General features: G+C 47.2%; 1 protein-coding gene across 1 annotated transcript; it reads right to left on the bottom strand.

Moving 5' to 3' along the window:
* Nucleotides 1–17564: 17564 nt before the first annotated feature.
* Nucleotides 17565–19514, bottom strand: ASCL4 (achaete-scute family bHLH transcription factor 4). The gene has a single exon (XM_059186794.1). The coding sequence runs from the start codon at nucleotides 18805–18807 to the stop codon at nucleotides 18292–18294; it is 516 nt and encodes a 171-aa protein (XP_059042777.1). The 5' UTR covers nucleotides 18808–19514; the 3' UTR covers nucleotides 17565–18291.
* Between the last annotated feature and the right edge of the window lie 795 nt (nucleotides 19515–20309).

The following is a 20309-nucleotide window of genomic DNA, read 5'->3' as shown; positions in this document are numbered from 1 at the left end:
ATGCACACATGCACAGCTAAAACACCCTTCCATAAGGCCCTATCTGGCTCCTTCAGACATTAGAAGTCCTTAGCATTGCACCTCTTGGTCCATTTTAAGGCCCTCTAAAGTCAGTTCATTTTTTTTTTTAAGATTCTATTTATTTATTTGACAGATTACAAGTAAGCAGAAGGAGGGAGAGGGAGAAGCAGGCTCCCTGCTGAGCAACGAGCCCGAAGCAGGGCTCGATCCCAGGATTCTGAGACCACGACCTGAGCCAAAGGCAGAAGCTCAACTCACTGAGCCACCCAGGCGCCCCTAAAGTCAGTGCATTTATAAGTAACCTCAAAACTTCACACTGACGGGGGCGAGGAGAGGACAGTGATGGGGGAGGGGCATTCACAGAGAAGTGAGTGGTGATTTAAGCTGTAGCTTGTGAACAGGTAGTGAATAAACTGCCAGGCATGTAGTTGGAGCTTAACACATTAAAAATCACCGTTCCTGGGGCGCCTGGGTGGCTCAGGGGGTTAAAGCCTCTGCCTTCGGCTCGGGTCATGATCCCAAGGTCCTGGGATCGAGCCCCACATCAGGAATCTCTGCTCAGCGGGGAGCCTGCTTCCTCCTCCTCTCTCTCTCTGCCTGCCTCTCTGCCTACTTGTGATCTCTGTCAAATAAATAAATAAAATCTAAAAAAAAAAAAAAAAAAGAAAAAATCACAGTTCCTGCTCTGTAGCTTACCCAGTGTTTTTACACCGAGTTTGAGTTCTTACTGGTGCGGAGGGAAGGAGGAGGCTGTGAGCCGGTCACCAGAGTTTAATGAGGTTGGCAAAGGAGGTATTATCCCCGCGTAACAAGTCAGAATACAGCCTCAGAGAGATCCAGCGGGTAGCCCAAGGGCCCCCAACTAAGGGCACAGAGGCACAGAGAACTAGGTCTTTTGACTATCGAGTTTAATGCTGTTTTCCTGATGTCACACTGCCTCCTAGAACCATTTTGTGCTGCTTTTCCTCTTCAGTACAAGCAGCCGCCAAGCCCGCTCTGGAACTTTCGATGCTCAGAGCACTCACCAAAATTTCTTTTAAATGGGATTGCTCGGCCTTGCCGGGGCAGGCCAGATTCAGACCACCATTAAGGATTCTGTGATAAACTATAAAGGTTTTATTCTGCTTGATAAATGGGTGTAAACCAGGTCTCTCCTTTTGCCTTTTTCTATCACCCACAAATCAGTAAATTACAGGTAGCCCTCAAAACACCAAGAACCTCCGGGGACTCAGCACCCTGGACCCGTTTGCCCACTTGTAGCGTGTTAGCTTGAGAAGCTGTTTTGGACTTTGCCTCAGCTCCATTGCTACACGTTTCCCTCCCAGAGTGGGACAAAAACTGGAGAGGCAGGCGCCAAGACTCTTGGCCAGGTCCCTGAGGTAAGATCACCCTTTACTCAGGCTCCAAATCCATGTTTCATCGATCGAGTGTTTTAATTTTACTGTGTTTGGTCTTAATGAAGTTCGCACAGATAAAGTCATTGGCTGCCTTCAAGAACTAGAGTCTAGATGAGGATGTGGAACAGATGTTAACACGTTTAAAACGAAAGCTGCTGAAGACAACTGAGGTGTTGACTGATAAGCACAAAGAATACGTGCTTTCGGGGGGGAAAAGACACTGTCCCAACCTATCTTCCACCACAGCCAAGCTCCTTCAGAGGGATGGATGCCTTTGTCCGAAGCCTCAGCTTCCTCAGCTCCCCGCCCACCCTTGATTTTCCTTAATCCTGGCTTGTGCCATTACCATTCCAATGAAACTTCTCACCAAAGTCACCCGTTCCTTTGTAGTTGCTAATTAGATGGACCAATTGAGCTTTTATTTACCTTCTGCAGTATCTGAGGCTATTAGCCACTCCCGGCACACTCTGTGGAACACTTTCACTGCCAGATCTTGGCCTTCTCACTATCTATATTCATCATGGCTCATTTCCACCCATTTCCATGACTCCAACCATCACCTATGGCTGGTGACCCCACATTCATCTCCAGGTCACATCCCCTGGACGTCTCTGTCTAAGGATCCATAAACACGTCAGACTCAGCATGCAAGCTCAGTCATCACCTTTCCTCTTCTAAAATCTCTTCTCTGGTGCTCGCTTCGGCAGCACATATACTAAAATCTCTTCTCGGTCTCAGGAAAGACACTGCCACCCACCGACCATCTAAGCCAGAAATTCATGTCACCTTGGATTCCCGCCTCTCTCGCACCCTCATATGAGTCTTGTCAGTTCTGACTCCTGGGTATCTCGAAGATGCTTCTCTTGGTTCTCTGTGCCTGCATCGCTTACCTGTTCAGATCCTTATCTGCCATCTCTCAGACTGTGCCAGGTGTCTCCTTAGCTGATATCCTGCCCTTCGTAAGTCCTCTGTCTTCCTGGTGATGGAACCCACAGTTCCTCAGACAACCATTCCAACCCCCATTCTCTGTTCACGTGGTTGGGGTGAATCGACTCCACCCCTAGACCCAGACCTGGATACCTGCATCACTTCCTCCACCTCGAACCTCCAGTCCCAGAAACTGCTTGAGGAATTGGCACCTGGTCCAGTTAGAATAAAAGCTAATCTGGGGAGTTTTCCTGTATTAGCTGATACAGGGTGCTCTCTTGCCCCTGATGTTGCCAAGGATACGAGGTAAGCCTGGGCTTGTGGGCTACCATTTTGCCACATGAGCAAACTTGCCTGAGAATAGAGCCCCCATGAAGGAAAGCAGAGCTATGGGAGAGGCAAGCAGGAGACTCCCAGTGATTCCAGATTTGAACTCCTGGACTCATCTGCGCGTGGAAGCAGGATATCCTTGGATTTCCCAGGTATGTAAGGAAATTTTTTATTTACACCTAAGTCAATCTGAGTTGAATTTTCTTGCAACCAAAAGATTCTTAGCTTGTATAGCAGTAAGACAATGGAAATCTAAAAAGAGGAGTTAGTGAATCCAGGACTCCGTGCCTGGGGGTACTAACCACAGGTGGTTCCCCTCTCAGAAACCAGGAAGTGCTGGGGAAAACGGACTTCCGAAGGCTGTGAGGAGTTGGCCCCACTTAACGGAAGGGGCTACACAGGACAACAAGGTGGCAGTTGTATTACAGGAGCTCAGAATAGAGACTAAACAGATGATTAGATTTCAGAGAAAAAGAGATTCGCGAGAGAACCAGGTTAGAGGAGAGGTGAGGGCTGAGGGTGGGGCTCTGCTTGTTGATGAGAGGGGAGACAGAAGCCAAGGCCTGGACGCAGAGTGAGCCGAACCATCTCCGCCTTGGTGCCAGCCTTTAGCACTCCCAAAGAGCCACAAAGAGCCAGGCTCTGTCCTGAATGCGGGGGCTGATGACTCAGTCCCTGTCCTCAAGGTTCACGGTCTGTTGGGACCAAGCAGGAACAGATGGTTAGGCTAGTATCAACCAATGTGGGCACAGAAACAGGAGCACGTTTCTCCTTGAACCTCATTCAGAACTGCAGAGAAAAGGAGCTCTGAGAAAGATCCATGGGACTTAGTGACCAGCAAACCACTAGGGCAATAACCAATAGGATATTTGGGCAAATGGCTATTTTAATACCAAAACAACAGCTACAATTACATAACATTTACTGTGTACCCGGCACTGGTCTCAGCCTTTCACCCATTGTGACTCACTTTAACCTCAGAACAGTTCTCGGAATTCGATACTATTATTCCCATCTTTCACACTCTTCTCATTTAAAATATTACTCATTTGGCCCAGGAGAGTAAATAGTCTACCAAACTTTTCCAAGAGCTTGTGTCATAAAGGTCCTCAATGTAACGCTTATGTGATTCTCAAATGATTTATGCCCTTAACAGATGTCATGTCAGTACAAACCCACTGAAAAAGTCCCAGGAAGCTTATCTTGCTAAATGCAGTTTCAACTAAAGAATGCTCGTTGAATATGGGTACGCCTCTATTTCTTTTTTTTTTTTTAATTGAAGTACAATTGACATACAAATCCTATTAATGTCAGGTGTCCATCAGTGATGCAACATTTTTAGACATAACGAAATGGCCCCAGTAAGTCTAGTTACCCTCCGTCACCTTACAAAGCTATTACAATATATGTTTAATCGCAGTGTAGTTGACATACAGTATTCTATTAGTTTCACCTGTTCAACACAGTGGTTGGTTCGACAGTCCTACACATTTAGACATTACGCTGTGCTCACCACCATCAAAGGATCCGCCATCTGTCACCTTACAAAGTTATTACAGTATCACTGCCTATATTTCCTCTGCCTACTTCTCCCTGTGACTTGCTTATTTTTGCCTGGAAGTTTGTGCTTCTCTTTGTTTTGTCTTCCCCAGAAGAACGTGGGCACCATGAGAGCAGGACGGTGCCTGCCTGCTTCATCATGTCTGCACTGAAAGGTCCCCCACTAACGGGTCCGTGATTAAAGGAGCGAGACTGATATAAAGCGAAGGTCAAGCAAAGCTTTATTCTGCACCAAGCATCAAGAGTCAAACCGACCGGCCGGGGTTATGCCTCTTACAGAGAAGGCGACCCCTCTCTGCCTTACAGACTAACTTTTAAGGGCAAAGGCCATGTGGTTGGGCCTGACCACGCACAGGTGGCCAATGAAATCATAACACAGGGGAGAAAGCTGCACAGTCCTGCTAGGTCACACATAAGTGACCAATTGAATTACAGTTTACCCTATAGTAGACATTGAACCAGCCTATCACCTTGGTCAGAATTGGCGCCCAAAAGGCACCCAAAGGACGGGGCCCAGACTCCTTGGTAGCTAGGATACCGTATGCGCCCCCCCAACTGACTGGATGTCTCCACCTGGCCTGACCCACCCTTGTATGTGGGCTTTGTTACCTGGGGCTGGTTTCCGGGACTTGTTTTTAAGTAAGTCCTTTGAGGGTAAGGGAGGCAGGGTCAGTTTAAGTTTTCCTGCATAAACAACAAAATCACTGTTTAATCCAAGATGGAATCGCTCTGGCTAAGTAGGCCCTTACATGCACTACGGGAATACTCTTCCGGTCCTGGGAGAACAAAGGGAGACCAGGTCCCTTCTCCCAAAGAGGAAAACTGGTGCTCTTCATGTATACGTGGCAACAAGAAAAACAAGTGAGAAGTCAAAAATTACAGGAACTCCATAAAATGAAGTTACATAATACCGAGTGGGACAGCCCACCATGCAGCCCAGAAACCTCAAGTAATTTGTCCAAGTCTCACCCAAGTTGCTGGTGGCCAGAGGGAAGGGCTCTTACTTTTGCTTGAGAGTTTTTCCCACATCTCACACTGTCTTGCCATTTAAAAAAAACTAACAACATTCCTAGTCTTGCCTACAGGAAGCTTGCAGCAAATATTGTCAAATATTGTCAAGGGAATGAAAATCAGGGAAAGGCTGACTAACTGGTCCAGACTGAAGAAGTCTGAATAACATGACAACTAAAGGCAATGTGTGTATATTCCTGGATAGGATCCTGGACTGAAGGAGGAAAAACTGACATCATCGAGACAGTCATGAAATTTGGGCAGAAAATCTATAAGTTGGTCAGCAGTGATGTATAAATGTTGATTTCTTTTTTTTTTTTAAGATTTATTTATTTATTTATTTATTTGACAGACAGAGATCACAGGTAGGCAGAGAGGCAGGCAGAGAGAGGGGGAAGCAGGCTCCCTGCTGATGCGGAGTTGGATCCCAGGAATCTGGGACCATGACCTGAGCTGAAGACAGAGGCTTTAACCCACTGGGCCACCCAGGCGCCCCTAAATGTTGATTTCTTGATCTGGTGTTTGTGCATGTTAGTATCCTTGTGTGGTATGGTGATTTACAATAAGAAATATATATTTGGTCTCCATCCTGGTTTCTGGCACAAACCTCATAAAACCTTTGGAATTTCCTAAGATAAGAGCGATAAAGGTGTCTGCTATCCATAACAAGCCTCTTTCAACTGCACCTGAGTGTATGTTAAGGAGGGAATTTTGGAAAACCCCTAAAGATGGGGGCTGGTTGCCGGGGGAAACCAACCAAGTGATTAGAGGGTTGTAACTTTCAGCCCCACCTGTGATCGCAAGGAGGGGAGAACAGCTGGAGATTGACTTCAATCAACCACTGACGGATGATTTAATCAACCACGTCTGTGTTATGAAGCCTCCATAAAAACTCAAAAGGACAGGGTTCAGAGAGCTTCCAGGCTGGTGAACCAGTTTGCAACCACGTGCCAGGAGGCGGGTGTACCCCAAACTCCTACGGGCACTTCTGTGTTCAGGACCCTTCCAGACCTCTGAATTTTTTCTTCTGGCTCTTTGTTTGTATCCTTTAACATCTTTTGTAATAAAATGGAAATCTAATCAGTAAACTAGCTTCCTGAGTGCTGTGAGTCACTCTAGCAAACTGACTGAACCGAGGAGGGGGTTCCTCCTCTGAAAGGGGCGGAGTCATAGGAACTTGTGATTTACGCCAGAAAGCCAGAACTACTGTGGGAAACAAAGGTAGAAGAAAATGTAGATAAAATTAAATGTCCTTATAACCTGCAGCCCATTGACAAATACTTGAGATGGGCAGATCTTAACACTCCTCCAGGATCCCCAGTCTCCTTTAGCGTATAAAAGTCTTCTTGGAACTTTCCTTATCTTTAGTTCCCCTGCCCACACCCCCCAAGGTGTATAACCGCTTGCTCCTCACAAAGCCATGGCAGCAGGCAGCAGTGACAGCCGCAGTTCTTTCTGCCCACCGGTCTCATCCCTGTGTTCTAATAAAACTACCTTTTTGCGCCAAAGATGTCTCAAGAATTCCCTCATGGTCGTCCGCTCTGGACCCCACCAAGGTCACCAACATTCCAAAAAAAGCTACATCAACAATCACAGGTAATAATCGGGGTTTGCAGTTGACATTGGCATTGGGGGCAGTCTTGTGGGACTGAGGCCACCTCGGTACATCATGTTAGAATTGAGTTAGATTGGGGGCGCCTGGGTGGCTCAGTGGGTTAAGCCTCTGCCTTCACCTCAGGTCATGATCTAGGGTCCTGGGATCAAGCCCTGCGTCGAGCCCCACATCGGGCTCTCTGCTCAGTGGGGAGCCTGCTTTCCCCTCTCTCTCTGCCTGCCTCTCTGCCTACTCATAATCTCTCTGTCAAATAAATAAATAAAATCTTTAAAAAAAAAAAAAAAAAAGAATTGAGTTAGGTAATAGGATACCCGTTAGTGTCCATTGGAGAAGTGGAGAATTGCTTGGTGGTGGTGATAAAATACCCATCAGATCTTGTTTGGGAAAAATACATACTGTAGTGCTGAAGAAGAATGGGACATCATGTTTGAAGATTCCAAAAATGACAAATGATTATTAGTACATAATTAGAGCGAGCAAAGGAACAAATGCGATAGAATATGAACACGGGGTGGGGGAATGTGGGGGAATGGAGAGTTCAGAGGCTATGGGAGTTCTCTGTACTGTTTGCGCAATGTTAACGTAAGTTTGAAATCATTTAAAAATAGTTTGTTTCAGGGGCGCCCGTGTGGCTCAGTCGATTAGGCGGTTGACTCCTGATTTCCGAGCAGGTCATGATCTCAGGGTCATGATCAAGCCCCGAGTCAGGCTCCATGCTGGGCACAGGGCCTATGCTTAAGATTCTCTCTCTCGGGGCGCCTGGGTGGCTCTGCCTTTGACTCAGGTCATGATCTCAGGGTCCTGGGATAAAGTCCCACACTGGGCTCTCGGCTGGGAGCCTGCTTCCCCCCTCTCTCTGCCTACTTGTGATCTCTCTGTCTCTCTCTGTCAAATAAATAAATAAAAATCTTTAAAAAAAAAAAAAAAGATTCTCTCTCTCTGCTTCCCTCTGCTCCTTCCCCATCCCTCTCTAAAGATAATTAATTAATTAATTAGTTACAAGGTTGTTTCAAAATAAAGAATGACATATAAAAGTAGTTGCGGTAGGTCAATTACCAACACGGCCACAGACATTTCTCCGGTCCTAGTCACCACTTTGCAGTCTCTCCCAGAAAGAGGTGGAGTCTATGTGTTCCTTCTGCGAATCTGCAGTGGCTTGGTGACCTGCTTTGGCCCAAAGAAAGCAGGCATTCTGTGACTTCTGAGCCCTGGCCTCCAAAGGCTGGCAACCTCCATTCTTGTCCTCTGGCTGCTCTGAAATGATCATAGAAAGAAGCCCAGACCTCCAGGAGGATGAAGGACCCTGCGGAGAGAGGCCACGCTGAGCCATCCAGCAATTCTAGCTGCATTCTCACAGCAGCTTCGAGCCTCCGGGAGAGCAGCAGATGAACGTCCCAGCCAATCTCCTGCGGGGGTTGTTGCATTTTGGAATCTCTCTTTAGACAACATGAGAAAACCTAGCATGGTACTATTTCCATCATTCTACTTACGAATTTAATCAACTGAATTTATGTTGAATAGAACTTCCCTCGTATTGGATAGAGTAGTTGCGCTTCTCTGCAAAAGGACCCCTGTCTTCCAGGGAACTGATGTGCAGATCGGTAACCATGACAGCATTTTCTAGTGTACAGGAGTCTTTGACTTAGATAGCCATGTTTCCCCTTTACCGCAACCCTCGGAGAAGGAACAGGTGTTACTGCCCTTAGTTTTACAGATGACGAAAATAGGTTCAGAAAGGTAATGTCTCTTGCCCAAGGAAATGCAGCCAATAGGCCCCAAAGTTAGGACTGGAATCCACGTTCTTCCTACTTCGTCAAGGTGCCGCTGAAGTCCAGCGGCTCCCGCAGAGAACACTTCGCTCTCCCTCCTGATCTCAAACCAGGAAGATGCCAGGAAGTGTTCTGATGTCCTGCATCAGGCTTGGTTTGCTGTGAATGTGAACAGGGACTGACTGCATCCCCTAATCGACCAGGGCCCCACATGCACTTTATTCTACTCGTCCCTCATCGTTTTAACATGGATATTCAGCCGTGTGGTCACAGTGGGTCTCGAACAAGGAGACTTACTGAACGTCCGTCTTCAAGTGCACAGCTGTGATTCGAAGCCATCCAGTCATTCAAATCTGCTCAGCGCGGCTTCTGAACCACACGAGAAGAGATGTCCGTGGCCCCTAAGGTTGAATTATAAAAATCTCTGCTTTATTTTTCTCCTTAGCCGTCATCACCAGCCAAAACATGAATGCATGCTTGTTTGCTGACTCGCTTCCTCTTCCTACACTTCAGCGCCAGGCAGGCAAGCAATAGTTGCTGATCGACGAACGGACGGATGAAGACCAACCAGACAACCAAAAGACCTCCCACTGACCTGTGTACGTTGCTTAGGCTCTCTGAGCCTCCGTTCATCTTTAAAATGGAAGTGATGTGTAATACATACCCCGCAGGATCGCTGTGATCGGATGAGAATACTGCCCACGAAGGGCTAGCCTGCCAGCCCACAGGCTCTCGGGAAGTGTAAGCTGTTGGCGAGTTTCTGTCATTAGAGGGCTTTCTGGAGAGACGAGATACACTTCTATGAAACTCTCCTACACAGCACAATTTAATCCTTCACTTCACTAAAACCCCAGAGCTGGGTCAGGTCAATTTTCAAGGCTCTTTCTAGTCCCATGACTATGAGATAGGATGCTTCCTTCAGAGATGGTTTCTCCCCCACTGTCAGGGAAAGAAGAAACGTCTTCAGGAGTGGCCCCCGCGAGGCTTGCTCAGTAGGCAACAACCAGTTCAGAGAGTTTCATTGTCTGGACACACTTTCTTCTGCAGCATCTGTTTCTTTTTGGCCAGGGTTAATGGCAGTGAGTAACCCAACAGGAAAAGGCTGCTGACAGGTTTGCACCAAAGGACGCAGCTTAGTAACCACGGAAGGATGAAAAACCCATCTCACCACCCAGGGAGCCTTTGAGTAGCGCACGCACACACATGACGCTAAGAATCAAAGAGCTGGAAAGGGTTCTCTGGTTTCATAGGTCAATAAGGATGAGACCATGTCCTTCTAGGCCATCTGCTCTCCCCCAGGAGCCTGTCCTCCGGACGAGGAGATGACGGGGTTGGTGGTACTGACCAGGGTCCAGAGGAGCTCGCCCAGAGAGAAGAGTTTGCCTTTTTAGTGATCACTCTGCAGAGAAGGATCCCACCAGTCCACACTTCCATCAAAAGTCTGGTTCTCGGGGCAACAAGTTTGCCTGGATTGCTAAATAGATTGCTACCCATTTTTGGAGATGATGATGATGATAACTTTGGGGGCTTTGGAGAACACCTGTGTTCAGACAGAAACGGCTCAAAAGTTTTTGGAAGGGCACCATCTGGAACCTTGGTTGGCTTGGTTACAGCTGCGTAATGCTGACTCATCCTGGGAAATGTTTCCTTGGCCTTGTGGGACTTTGCTCTCAAACTCAACTGAGAATTATAACCCCAGGAGTCGAGAGGATGACAGTGAAGTTCAGGAGTCCAGGGTTGATGTGATGTTGCCCACAGATCACAAACTACCGACAAAGGAGCAGTTACCATTTGCCCACATCTGGATGGCTGAAGGGCGTACCATTTCTACTCTCCAAGCCCTGTTCCTTTTCCCTCTGCTACTTTATTGTCTTTTCCCTGCCTCCAGAAATTCCACAAAGGGAAGGAAATAAGGTACTATTTTCTCTTTCCCTCCAGCCCTTGATCCACTGCATTTCCTCTGCAGTGGTTCCTCTGCTGAAGTTTTCCTACGTAAGAATAGTATCTTTTTTTATACTCAAGAAGTCACAAATAAAAGGAAATTAATAAGTTAATTGAGCATCCATTCTTCACTGCCAGACTCTTAGGTAATATATGTTGTATATATTAGCATTATTTCATATACTAAATGCTGATGAACTTTCCAGAGTTACATATGGTCCCAAAATGATAAAATAAAAAATAAATACAAATATTTATTTTTTTTAAAGATTTTATTTGTTTATTTGACAGAGAGAGACAATGAGAGAGAGAACACAGACAGGGAGAGTGAGAGAGGGAGAAGCAGACTTCCTGTGGAACAGGGAGCCCGATGTGGGGCTCGATCCCAGGAACCTAGGACCATGACCTGAGCTGAAGGCAGACACTGAATGACTGAGCCACCCAGACGCCCCTACAAATACCATTTGAAGTGTGGTGTCATCACCGAGGGTTTTGTGCAACTTTTTAACCAGCCCATTAAACACTCTTAACTCGATGCCTTTGAAGCCGGGCAGTACCTAAGGAACAACTCCCATGCAATGCTCTTCTCATGTTCATTGCCATGAACCTGCTCCATCTTCTTCAGTGACGTAAACACCTAGCTTAGTCTCAACTCGTTGTCTTCCAACCCGCTGCCTTTCCAGTTCCCTCATCTCCCAGTTCCTAGGACCCTCCCCTCCACTTGACTTCAGAGTCTCGGAAGTGTTGTCACAGTGAGCCTCTGAATCTTCCAGAACTGTCTCACTTGGAAGACCTCAGGCTCAGGCCTGCCTTGGCTATGCCATCTTCTCCTCCACTGGGTTTTCCTTCGCACCCTGCCGGCTGTCTTGCGCATTGGCTGCGAAGTATCTTGAAAGGGCGGGCTTCAACCTCACCTCTGCTTTCTCCTCCCACCCCTTTCATGCCCTTACAAAGGTTTCCAGCGAACTTTCAGTGCCCAACTCCAAGGGGTCCCCCCCTCACCTAAACTCTCTGACACTCTGATTTATACGATGCTGTCAGCCACTCCCTCCTCCCTATAAAATGATGCCTGCTGTCATTGCTATGATCTCACACCAGCTTGTTCTCCCTCCTTCTTAGTCCTCTTCAAAGCCATTTCTGCACGGGCCACTCCTTCAGGGAGGCCTGCCCCAGCTTTCTCCTGCTCTCTCAGTATTTTCCCTAGAAGATCTCCGCCACTCCTGTCACTGCCCGAAGGTACATGACTCTCACTCTACAGTTCTTTGTCTTCCCCCCCCCCACCCCCCACCTCAACACTGGCATCTCCAACTGCTTGTGGACAGAAGTAGCTTATCTGCAATCTGGCATCTCTAACATATGATTTTTACCTTTGAAATCTGCTCCTCATTCCGTGTTCCCAGTTTCAGTTGATGGGAACTCACTGGAGTGGTCTTCGGAATCTCCCTCTACCTCTTCCCCCACCCCCAGGCTCTGAGCGGCCTCACCTGTCAGGGACACACCCACATCGCCTCCCAGCCCCGCCCTCCTTCCCTTTCAGGGGGCCACTGCCTTGGCTGAGGCCTTCCGACCGACACTTCATTGCTGCAATGCCCGTTAGGTCGGCTGCTTCCTGCCACCAGACTGATCCTCAACCACAGCACGGAACAGTTCACTCTTTCTCTAAACCAAATACATACATAATAATAATAATAATAATAATAATAAAGAAAATCAATAGTTCAAGTTTTTCAGCCTGGCTTTCAATGCCTTCTAGAATCTTGTCTCAGCCAGCTTCTAGTCTGTTCCTCAGCTTCTTTTTTTTTTTTTAATTTTTTTATTTTTTATAAACATATATTTTCATCCCCAGGGGTACAGGTCTGTGAATCGCCAGGTTTACACACTTCACAGCACTCACCAAAGCACACCCCCCCCCCCAATGTCCATAACCCCACCACCCTTCTCCCAACCCCCCTCCCCCCAGCAACCCTCAGTTTCTTTTGTGAGATTAAGAGTCACTTATGGTTTGTCTCCCTCCCAATCCCATCTTGTTTCGTTGATTCTTCTCCTACCCACTTAAGCCCCCATGTTGCATCACCACTTCCTCATATCAGGGAGATCATATGATAGTTGTCTTTCTCCGCTTGACTTATTTCGCTAAGCATGATATGCTCTAGTTCCATCCACGTTGTCGCAAATGGCAAGATTTCATTTCTTTTGATGACTGCATAGTATTCCATTGTGTATATATACCACATCTTCTTGATCCATTCATCTGTTGATGGTGTTCCTCAGCTTCTATTCTCCAAACACAGTTCCTGCCTTCTGGGCACCTGCCCCCCGCCTCTGGACCTTCTGCGGGCGGTACTCATCCCATTTTGCCTTCCAAATGCTGCACCTCCAAAAGCCTTTCCTCCTAGTTTTCTACCAACTTAAAGCTGGCATAACTCCCTCCTTTCTCTGTATCTTGATACCATTTTTCATTTTGGACATCGGTTACAACACGTATACCTTTTTTCATCATACGGAGGTGAAATACGTTAATTTTCCCTCCACACTGGAAGGTTCTTCAAATTCCACTCAACAACAACAAAAAAATGATGTAGCTTGCATTTTTTAAACTACTTTTTAAAAGATTTTATTTATTTATTTGACACCGAGTGAGAGACAGAGAGAAAGCACAAGCAGGGGGAGCAGCACAGAGAGAGAGAGAAGCAGACTCCTCGCTGGGCAGGGAGCCCAATACAGGGCTCCATCTCAGAACCCCAAGATCATGACCTGAGCCAAAGGCAGATGCTTCACTGACTGATTCACCCAGGCCCCCCATCTGCATTTTTTTTTTTAAAGATTTTTATCCACTTATTTGACAGAGAGAGAGATCACAAGTAGGCAGAGAGGCAGGCAGAGAGAGGAAGGGAAGCAGGCTCCCTCCTGAGCAGAGAGCCCGACGTGGGGCTCAATCCCAGGAGCCTGGGACCATGACCCGAGCCGAAGGCAGAGGCTCCAACCCACTGAGCCACCCAGGCGCCCTGCATTTTATTTTTTAACGAGACATTGTAACAGCAACTAGGACTCAAAAAAAAAAAAAAAAAAAAGGAATTCCTGTCCTGGAGTTGGAGCTCTGGCGGGAAAAGATGATAAACAGAGCTGCTGCACTACGTGACCGGAAACAGGCATGTCTTGTTGACACTGGTTTCCTCGAGTCCAGGACGGGGCACATGTTAGGGGAATGACTTTCTAGAGCTGGAAAAGCCTAAAAGATCATGCAATCTAAACTTGAAGTGTCCTACCATAGAGGACCGAGACCACAGAAATCAGGAGCCTACCCAAGGTCACCAGGCTTGTGAAAGGCAGTGCTGAACCAAGCCCTGTCCAGGGCTTGCGCCGTCACAGCCCCTCCTCCTTGGCACCCTCGGGGTTGCGTACCACAGGGTGAGCAGCCGTTAGAGTTGTGAACCACAGGAAATATTCCAAAAGGCAAGATATATGATAATCATTGGATCTGTCTGAGCTGAGTGGCCAAAACTAAAACCAAAACCAAAACCAAACAAACAAAAAAACAAAGGGAAGACTTTAAAGGACAGGTTAATACTTCTCCTGTCATGAATGCACCATTTCCATAAAACTTGGCTCACCGCATTGTTTCTGCATAACTTTTGGTCATTTATTTTGTTCTTTCCAAGAGTCAAATTGTCTAATGGTTAATTAATACCATCCATCCACAGGAAAAAAGGAAGATTGAACGTTTTAAAAGGTCTCATTCCTGAATTAGTGCTCCTCCTGTAAGCCATCTGGAAGATTCCAGAAAAACTGCCTGATTTTTTTCCAAAAGGCTTCTCAAAATCATTGCTTTAGTCTCAGGAGGGCTTCAAACAAAACCACATGAAAAATCTCTCAAGGCAGGGTGCCTGGGTGGCCCAGGCGTTAAGCGTCTGCCTTCAGGTCAGGTCATGATGCTGGGGTCCTGGGACTCACATGGGACTCACATGGGACTCCCTGCTCGGCGGGAAACCTGCTTCTCCCTCTTCCACTCGCCCTGCTTGTGTTCCCACTCTTGCTGTGTCTCTCTCTGTCCAATAAATAAAATCTTTTCTTTTTTTTTAAAGATTTTATGGGGCGCCTGGGTGGCTCAGTGGGTTGGGCCGCTGCCTTCGGTTCAGGTCATGATCCCAGGGTCCTGGGATCGAGTCCCGCATCGGGCTCTCTGCTCAGCGGGGAGCCTGCTTCCTCCTCTCTCTCTCTCTGTCTCTCTCTCTGCCTGCCTCTCTGCCTACTTGTGATCTCTGTCTGTCAAATAAAATAAATAAAACATTAAAAAAAAGATTTTATTTATTTTATTTGACAGAGAGAGAGATCACAAGTAGGCAGAGAGGCAGGCAGAGAGAGAGAGAGAGAAGGAAGCAAGCTCCCTGCTGAGCAGAGAGCCGGATGCGGGAATTGATCCCAGGTCCCTGGGATCATGACCTGAGCCAAAGGCAGAGGCTTAACCCACTGAGCCACCCTGGCGCCCCAAATAAATAAAATCTTTTTAAAAAAATCTCTCAAGGAATTTTTACCCAGAGTAAAATTCTTTTTTTTTTTTAATTCTATTTGTTTATTTTGGGGGGAGGGGTGGAGGAAGAAGGAGAGAGAATCCTAAGCAGACTCCATGCTGAGCATGGAGCCCAAGTCTCGGCTTGATCTCATGACCCTGAGATCATGACCGGAGCCAAAATAAAGAGTCGGACATTTAACCGACTGAGCTGCCCAGGCGCCCCTGGAATAAAATTCTCTTTTAAAATTGCCTTTGTCGGGGCACCTGGGTGGCTCAGTGGGTTAAAGCCACTGCCTTCAGCTCCGGTCATGATCCCAGTGTCCTGGGATCGAGCCCCACATCGGGCTCTCTGCTCCATGCGGAGCCTGCTTCCTCCTCTCTCTCTCTGCCTGCCTCTCTTCCTGTCAAATAAATAAAATCTTTAAAAAAAAATAAAATAAAATTGCCTTTTAAAATAAAATAAAATAAAATTGGCTTTTCTTTATAAACCACTCATCTCCACAAGGTATATTGTATTTATTCACCCATTTTGTGCATTTATTTTAGAGAAGTAAATAAAGAAAAAAAATCTTTATTTCATTTTCCTGTATTTAAAAGCAACCACAGTATATAAACAAAATGTACTCTTTCATTGTTATTACTCCTACGGTAGAAAAGAGAACATCCAGGTGCCGGCCATGGCTGAAGCAGAATGAAGGAACGGAGAGCGTCATTAGCCCTTACGTTAGACCCTTAAAAAGTTTCTCAAGGTTCTGAACAACTTGGTGCATTACCCTCTCCTCCAGCTCAGCCAGGGAGGTAAGATGGGTGTTTTCCTTTCCACACCGCCCCCAACAATAAATACATCTCAGGGAGGCTTGCTTCACTGAAACCTCTACAAGGAATAACCACCTGCCTGAAGACCAAAATGGATTCATGACAGATGTCCGTAAGGCTGTAACCAAGGAATGGGCAAGGGCAAGCTTCCATCTTACTCCTTCAAACCCAACATCTCTGCCACGTTCTTAAGAAAATGTAAAGATTTGTTGTGAATCACTGCAAAGCATTTATCTGTGTCTCCAGAAACACAGAATCCATTAGAACTCATTGTTACAAATATTAGTAATTATACGGCTTAACAGGGATGCAACTTCCACAGGTCAAGTCATGTCCCCTGAAAATTTACAATAGAAGGCAAAATCCTAATACCATGGGGTTACTCTGTCTTCCTTCTAACACACTGAAGAAATCACACTAACTCCACCTAGAGATCATTTTCAATCAGGCTCCCCTTCCCATAGTATATAGGTAATAGTATTTTGTACGAGTACAAGTAAGAGTGTTTTCTCCAAAGGATGATAACACGACTAATTTACCTTTGGATAGTACCTTGCAGATTACCATGGTCTTTCATCTACATTTCTCCTGTGAAACAGTACAGATGAGGAAACGGAGTTGCTGCACGATTAAGAAGTTTGCTGTGTCACTCCACTAGCAAACAAATGCCCAAGGGAGGACAGGGAACCAGACCCAGCAAGTCTGGGCTTTAGGGTCAAACTCTGGATGGAGGGCGCCTGGGTGGCTCAGTGGGTTAAGCCGCTGCCTTCGGCTCGGGTCATGATCTCAGGGTCCTGGGATCGAGTCCCGCATCGGGCTCTCTGCTCAGCAGGGAGCCTGCTTCCTCCTCTCTCTCTCTCTGCCTGCCTCTCTGCCTACTTGTGATCTCTCTCTGTCAAATAAATAAATAAAATCTTTAAAAAAAAAAAAAAAAAAAAAAACTCTGGATGGAATCTCAGCTCAACTAACCACAGCAACACAAACCTGGGCAAGGCCCCGTTTTTTAACCACATCGCATGTGTAATACTCACCTCGCAGACCAATGAGAATGAACTAGGGCAACATGTAAAAAGCACACGACAGAATTTCTGGCTGATAAAAGATATTCATTGCATATTGGCTTCCCTCAGTTGACACAGCCATAAAGTGGAGGTACTAAAAAACCTAGCTCATGAGGCCCCTGTGGGGATTAAATCATGCCCTGTAAGGGCTCACCAGGAGTAGCTTTCTCTCCTTGCCCATGTCCTGGCCTGGCTCCCCACTCCCATATCAGGCCTGCCTGATATGGAAAGGTCAATTCAAGATACTAGAAAACAACTTTAGAGAGAGGAAGTTTATCTTCATAGGTCAGCAAGCATTTTACTTATCTGCTGAATTTCATAATTGTCCTTAAGACAAAATGGACCCCAATTAAATGTTTTTCAAAGACCAGGAACAAAGCCAAAGTCACTAGATAATTTCAATATACCCAGAGGCTCTCATGGTGAAGCGATTTTGAGAACATACCAGTTTCAGTCCACCTTGTTCAACCATCTACGCAGTTCCTTTTTTTCTTTTTTCTTTTTTTTTAAATCAGGGATGTCACTTTAGTTTAACCAACGGTTAGATGAAGTGAGAACTACAGAGGATAGAAAGAAAAGGAAAACCAGTGGGCAGAAACAACTGAGAAGTTTTCAAACAAATCTGAGTTCTCTTTCAATGAGATCATGTACAGTAACATGTTCCTTCCTGAATGTTAATGAAGTTTCCAGATGGCCACTTCTGGATAAGATAAAGCTGGTAGTATCAAACGATGGCCCCGGTCTTCTCCAGCACCACCGTGCACGCAAGTGCGTGTTGGCTCAAGCGTCAACTTAGAGTCACCTTCACCCAAACGGACGGTGTCAGTTAAATTTCAAATACAATTCCCAAAGGAAAGCATGCAGGAAAACGTTCCTCTTGCCCAAAGGGCTGTGATTTATTTATTTATTTATTTATTTGGAAAGTTCTTTGGTTGGGTTGAATTTGATTCGATATTCGTGTACCTAACGTACCCCACCCCGCAGGCTGTGGGACATATTTCCCATTGTCGCCGCCCTCTGAGTTTTTAGAATACTCGTTTTTAGAATCCGGTGCTCAGAATCCGGCTCCGTGTGCCTTTGAGAAGTACCGTGGAAAAGTTTCCGTCATGAGCACCTTTAAGCTTGCAAGCGCATGACCCGTAAGGGGGGGGGGGGCAACCAGAATGTCAAAATACACTTTTCCTCCGCAAAACACGCATTTCTCGTTCCTAAGATTTAGTCGTGGAGGGAAAAACCGCATTAGAAATGCAAACCATCCCGGGCGAGACTCTTCGGCCAGACTCCCGGGCCGCGGGGGGCGCGCGGGGGGACCGGGCCGGGCGTCCGGCGCTCGCTAGCTGCCCGCCTCCTCGGGCTCGCTGCAGGGCGAAGGCGCCGACGAGGCCTTGGACTCGCCGTCGCTGTTGCACTCGGCCGGGCGCGGGGCGCGGGCGCCGGCGGGACCCTCCGGCCCCCGCGCGTGGCGCTCCAGCAGCTCCTGGAGGTGCCTGATGTAGCCGATGGCGGCGCGGAGCGTCTCGACCTTGCTGAGCCGCCGCTCCGCCAGCTCGCGGGGCAGGTGGGCTCGCAGGCGCGCGTAGCCCTCGTTGACGCAGCGCACCCGCTGCCGCTCGCGCTCGTTGCGCCGCCGGAGGAAGGCGGGCTCGAAGGCGCACTCCAGCGGCAGCGGCCGGCACGGCGGCCTCGCCGCGCAGCCCCCGGGCCCCCGCGCCCAGCACGCGGCGTCGGGACGGGAGACCCTGGGGGGGTCCCTGAGAGGGAGGCGGGGCGGGGTCCCCGGCAGGTCCAAGGGCACGGTGCGGAGGTGGTAGGGCAAGGGCGGCAGTCCGGCCGGCTTACGCTTCTCCATCCCTCGCCGAAAAGCCAACAGATCTCCCGAGGGACTAATCGCTGACAAGCTGAGACTCAAATAAATCTTCGAGGCGAAGATGCTGGTCCATTCAGACAGCCCGGCACGGCCGATCTGCCTCTAAAGAAGTTTCTGGTTCCAGGACAGGAAGCTTTCCTAAATTCATCGCACTCCTCGATCATTTATAAAGATCCAGACGGAGGGGACAGGCAAAGATTTAGGACCCCCCTAACGCACACTTCAAACCCTGTCTTCCCCTCTGATCTTCTTTTATTTCAACAGATAACAAAAGGGATGCTTCTGCTCGGTCCCTTCGCCTGGGAATGGGAGCGTAGACCAAACAGAGTAATCTTCCAAAAATCACCCAAGCTTTTCAATTGCTGTAATCCACCCGCTCTGGGTCTTCAAGAGCGTAGGAATCTTCCCGCTTTCAAAAAAAAGCCCCTCCCAGGAACCCACAGAGGTGGCGGCTGAGCGAAAGTCTACCAGAAGCTTTCTCCTTGAAAATCAAAACTTGACTGCCCTTTGCGGTTTCCGGCGTCCAGGGCTAATGGAAAGAGCTTTTCAGACTGTTTGCAAACTTGCCCTGGTTCTTCCATTTCTGTGGAGGTGGAGGGAAGACCTCATCAAAGGAAAGACTGCTCCCTTGTGGTTAAAAGATGTGTCAAGCAAAGGGGGACCTCGGGGGATGCTTGAGGGTTTCTTCTCCAAAACCCAATCTTTTAAAAATCCCAGTTGGACATTTTTCGAAGAGAGGAGGGAGGGAACATACCTTAGCAACGAAGGTAAGTGTCCGAGTATTACGATCCTGCTTGCGTGGAACGCAGGACTTTTTTTTTTTTTTCCCCCCTGTGTGTGTTACTTTTTAAGAGCACATCAAAAGGTTGAACAGTAACAAACACTTTTAGTCAGTTATTCTCACGGTGCTTACTGTAAACACAGGTTCAACCCTGCTTCCCGAGCTCTTCTAATCCCACCCAGGATATAAGACCATTTTTCCATAGTGCAAAAAGTGTATTTCTATTGTATTCTTCTTTTTGTCTTAAAAACAAAGATGCAATTTATTTTCTCCCTTGGGGGCAGGTGAAGAGCCCCAGTTCCAGGGATAAAGGATGATGGCTTTGAAGACTTGTCTTTTTAACATACCACCAAAAAAAAAAAAAAAAAAAAAAAGAATAATTAATCCATCCATGTTGGTGAAAGGCTTTGAAGATGAAAGTGTCATTAAAAACCCAACAGTGCTGGTTAATGTCAAAAAGTGTGTTATCACACTGAAAATCAGATTTCTTGTTCTGCAAACCCAGCACATTAAAGGCAGCTTCTACTTTTAAAAGTCCAACTTAAAAACGAGAAGCAAACCCCCCCGACATTTATGATCAGACTTTCTGCCTATTCCTCAGGAGCCAGGGTGTAGCCCTGACATGTTTTTTTGACAAGTGCTATGCTTACCTGTTTATCCTAAATGATTTTTGCCTGAAGCAACTGGAAAAACACCTCCATCA

Source organism: Mustela lutreola, chromosome 8, assembly GCF_030435805.1.
Source record: "Mustela lutreola isolate mMusLut2 chromosome 8, mMusLut2.pri, whole genome shotgun sequence".
In the NCBI taxonomy this organism is placed as follows: Eukaryota; Metazoa; Chordata; class Mammalia; order Carnivora; family Mustelidae; genus Mustela; species Mustela lutreola.
Note: the sequence above shows the minus strand (reverse complement) of the source record. Positions and strands in the feature narration are given on the sequence as shown.

Excerpts from the sequence above, each read along its gene's own strand:
- ASCL4 (XM_059186794.1), bottom strand. The coding sequence starts at position 18,807 with ATGGAGAAGCGTAAGCCGGCCGGACTGCCGCCCTTGCCCTACCACCTC.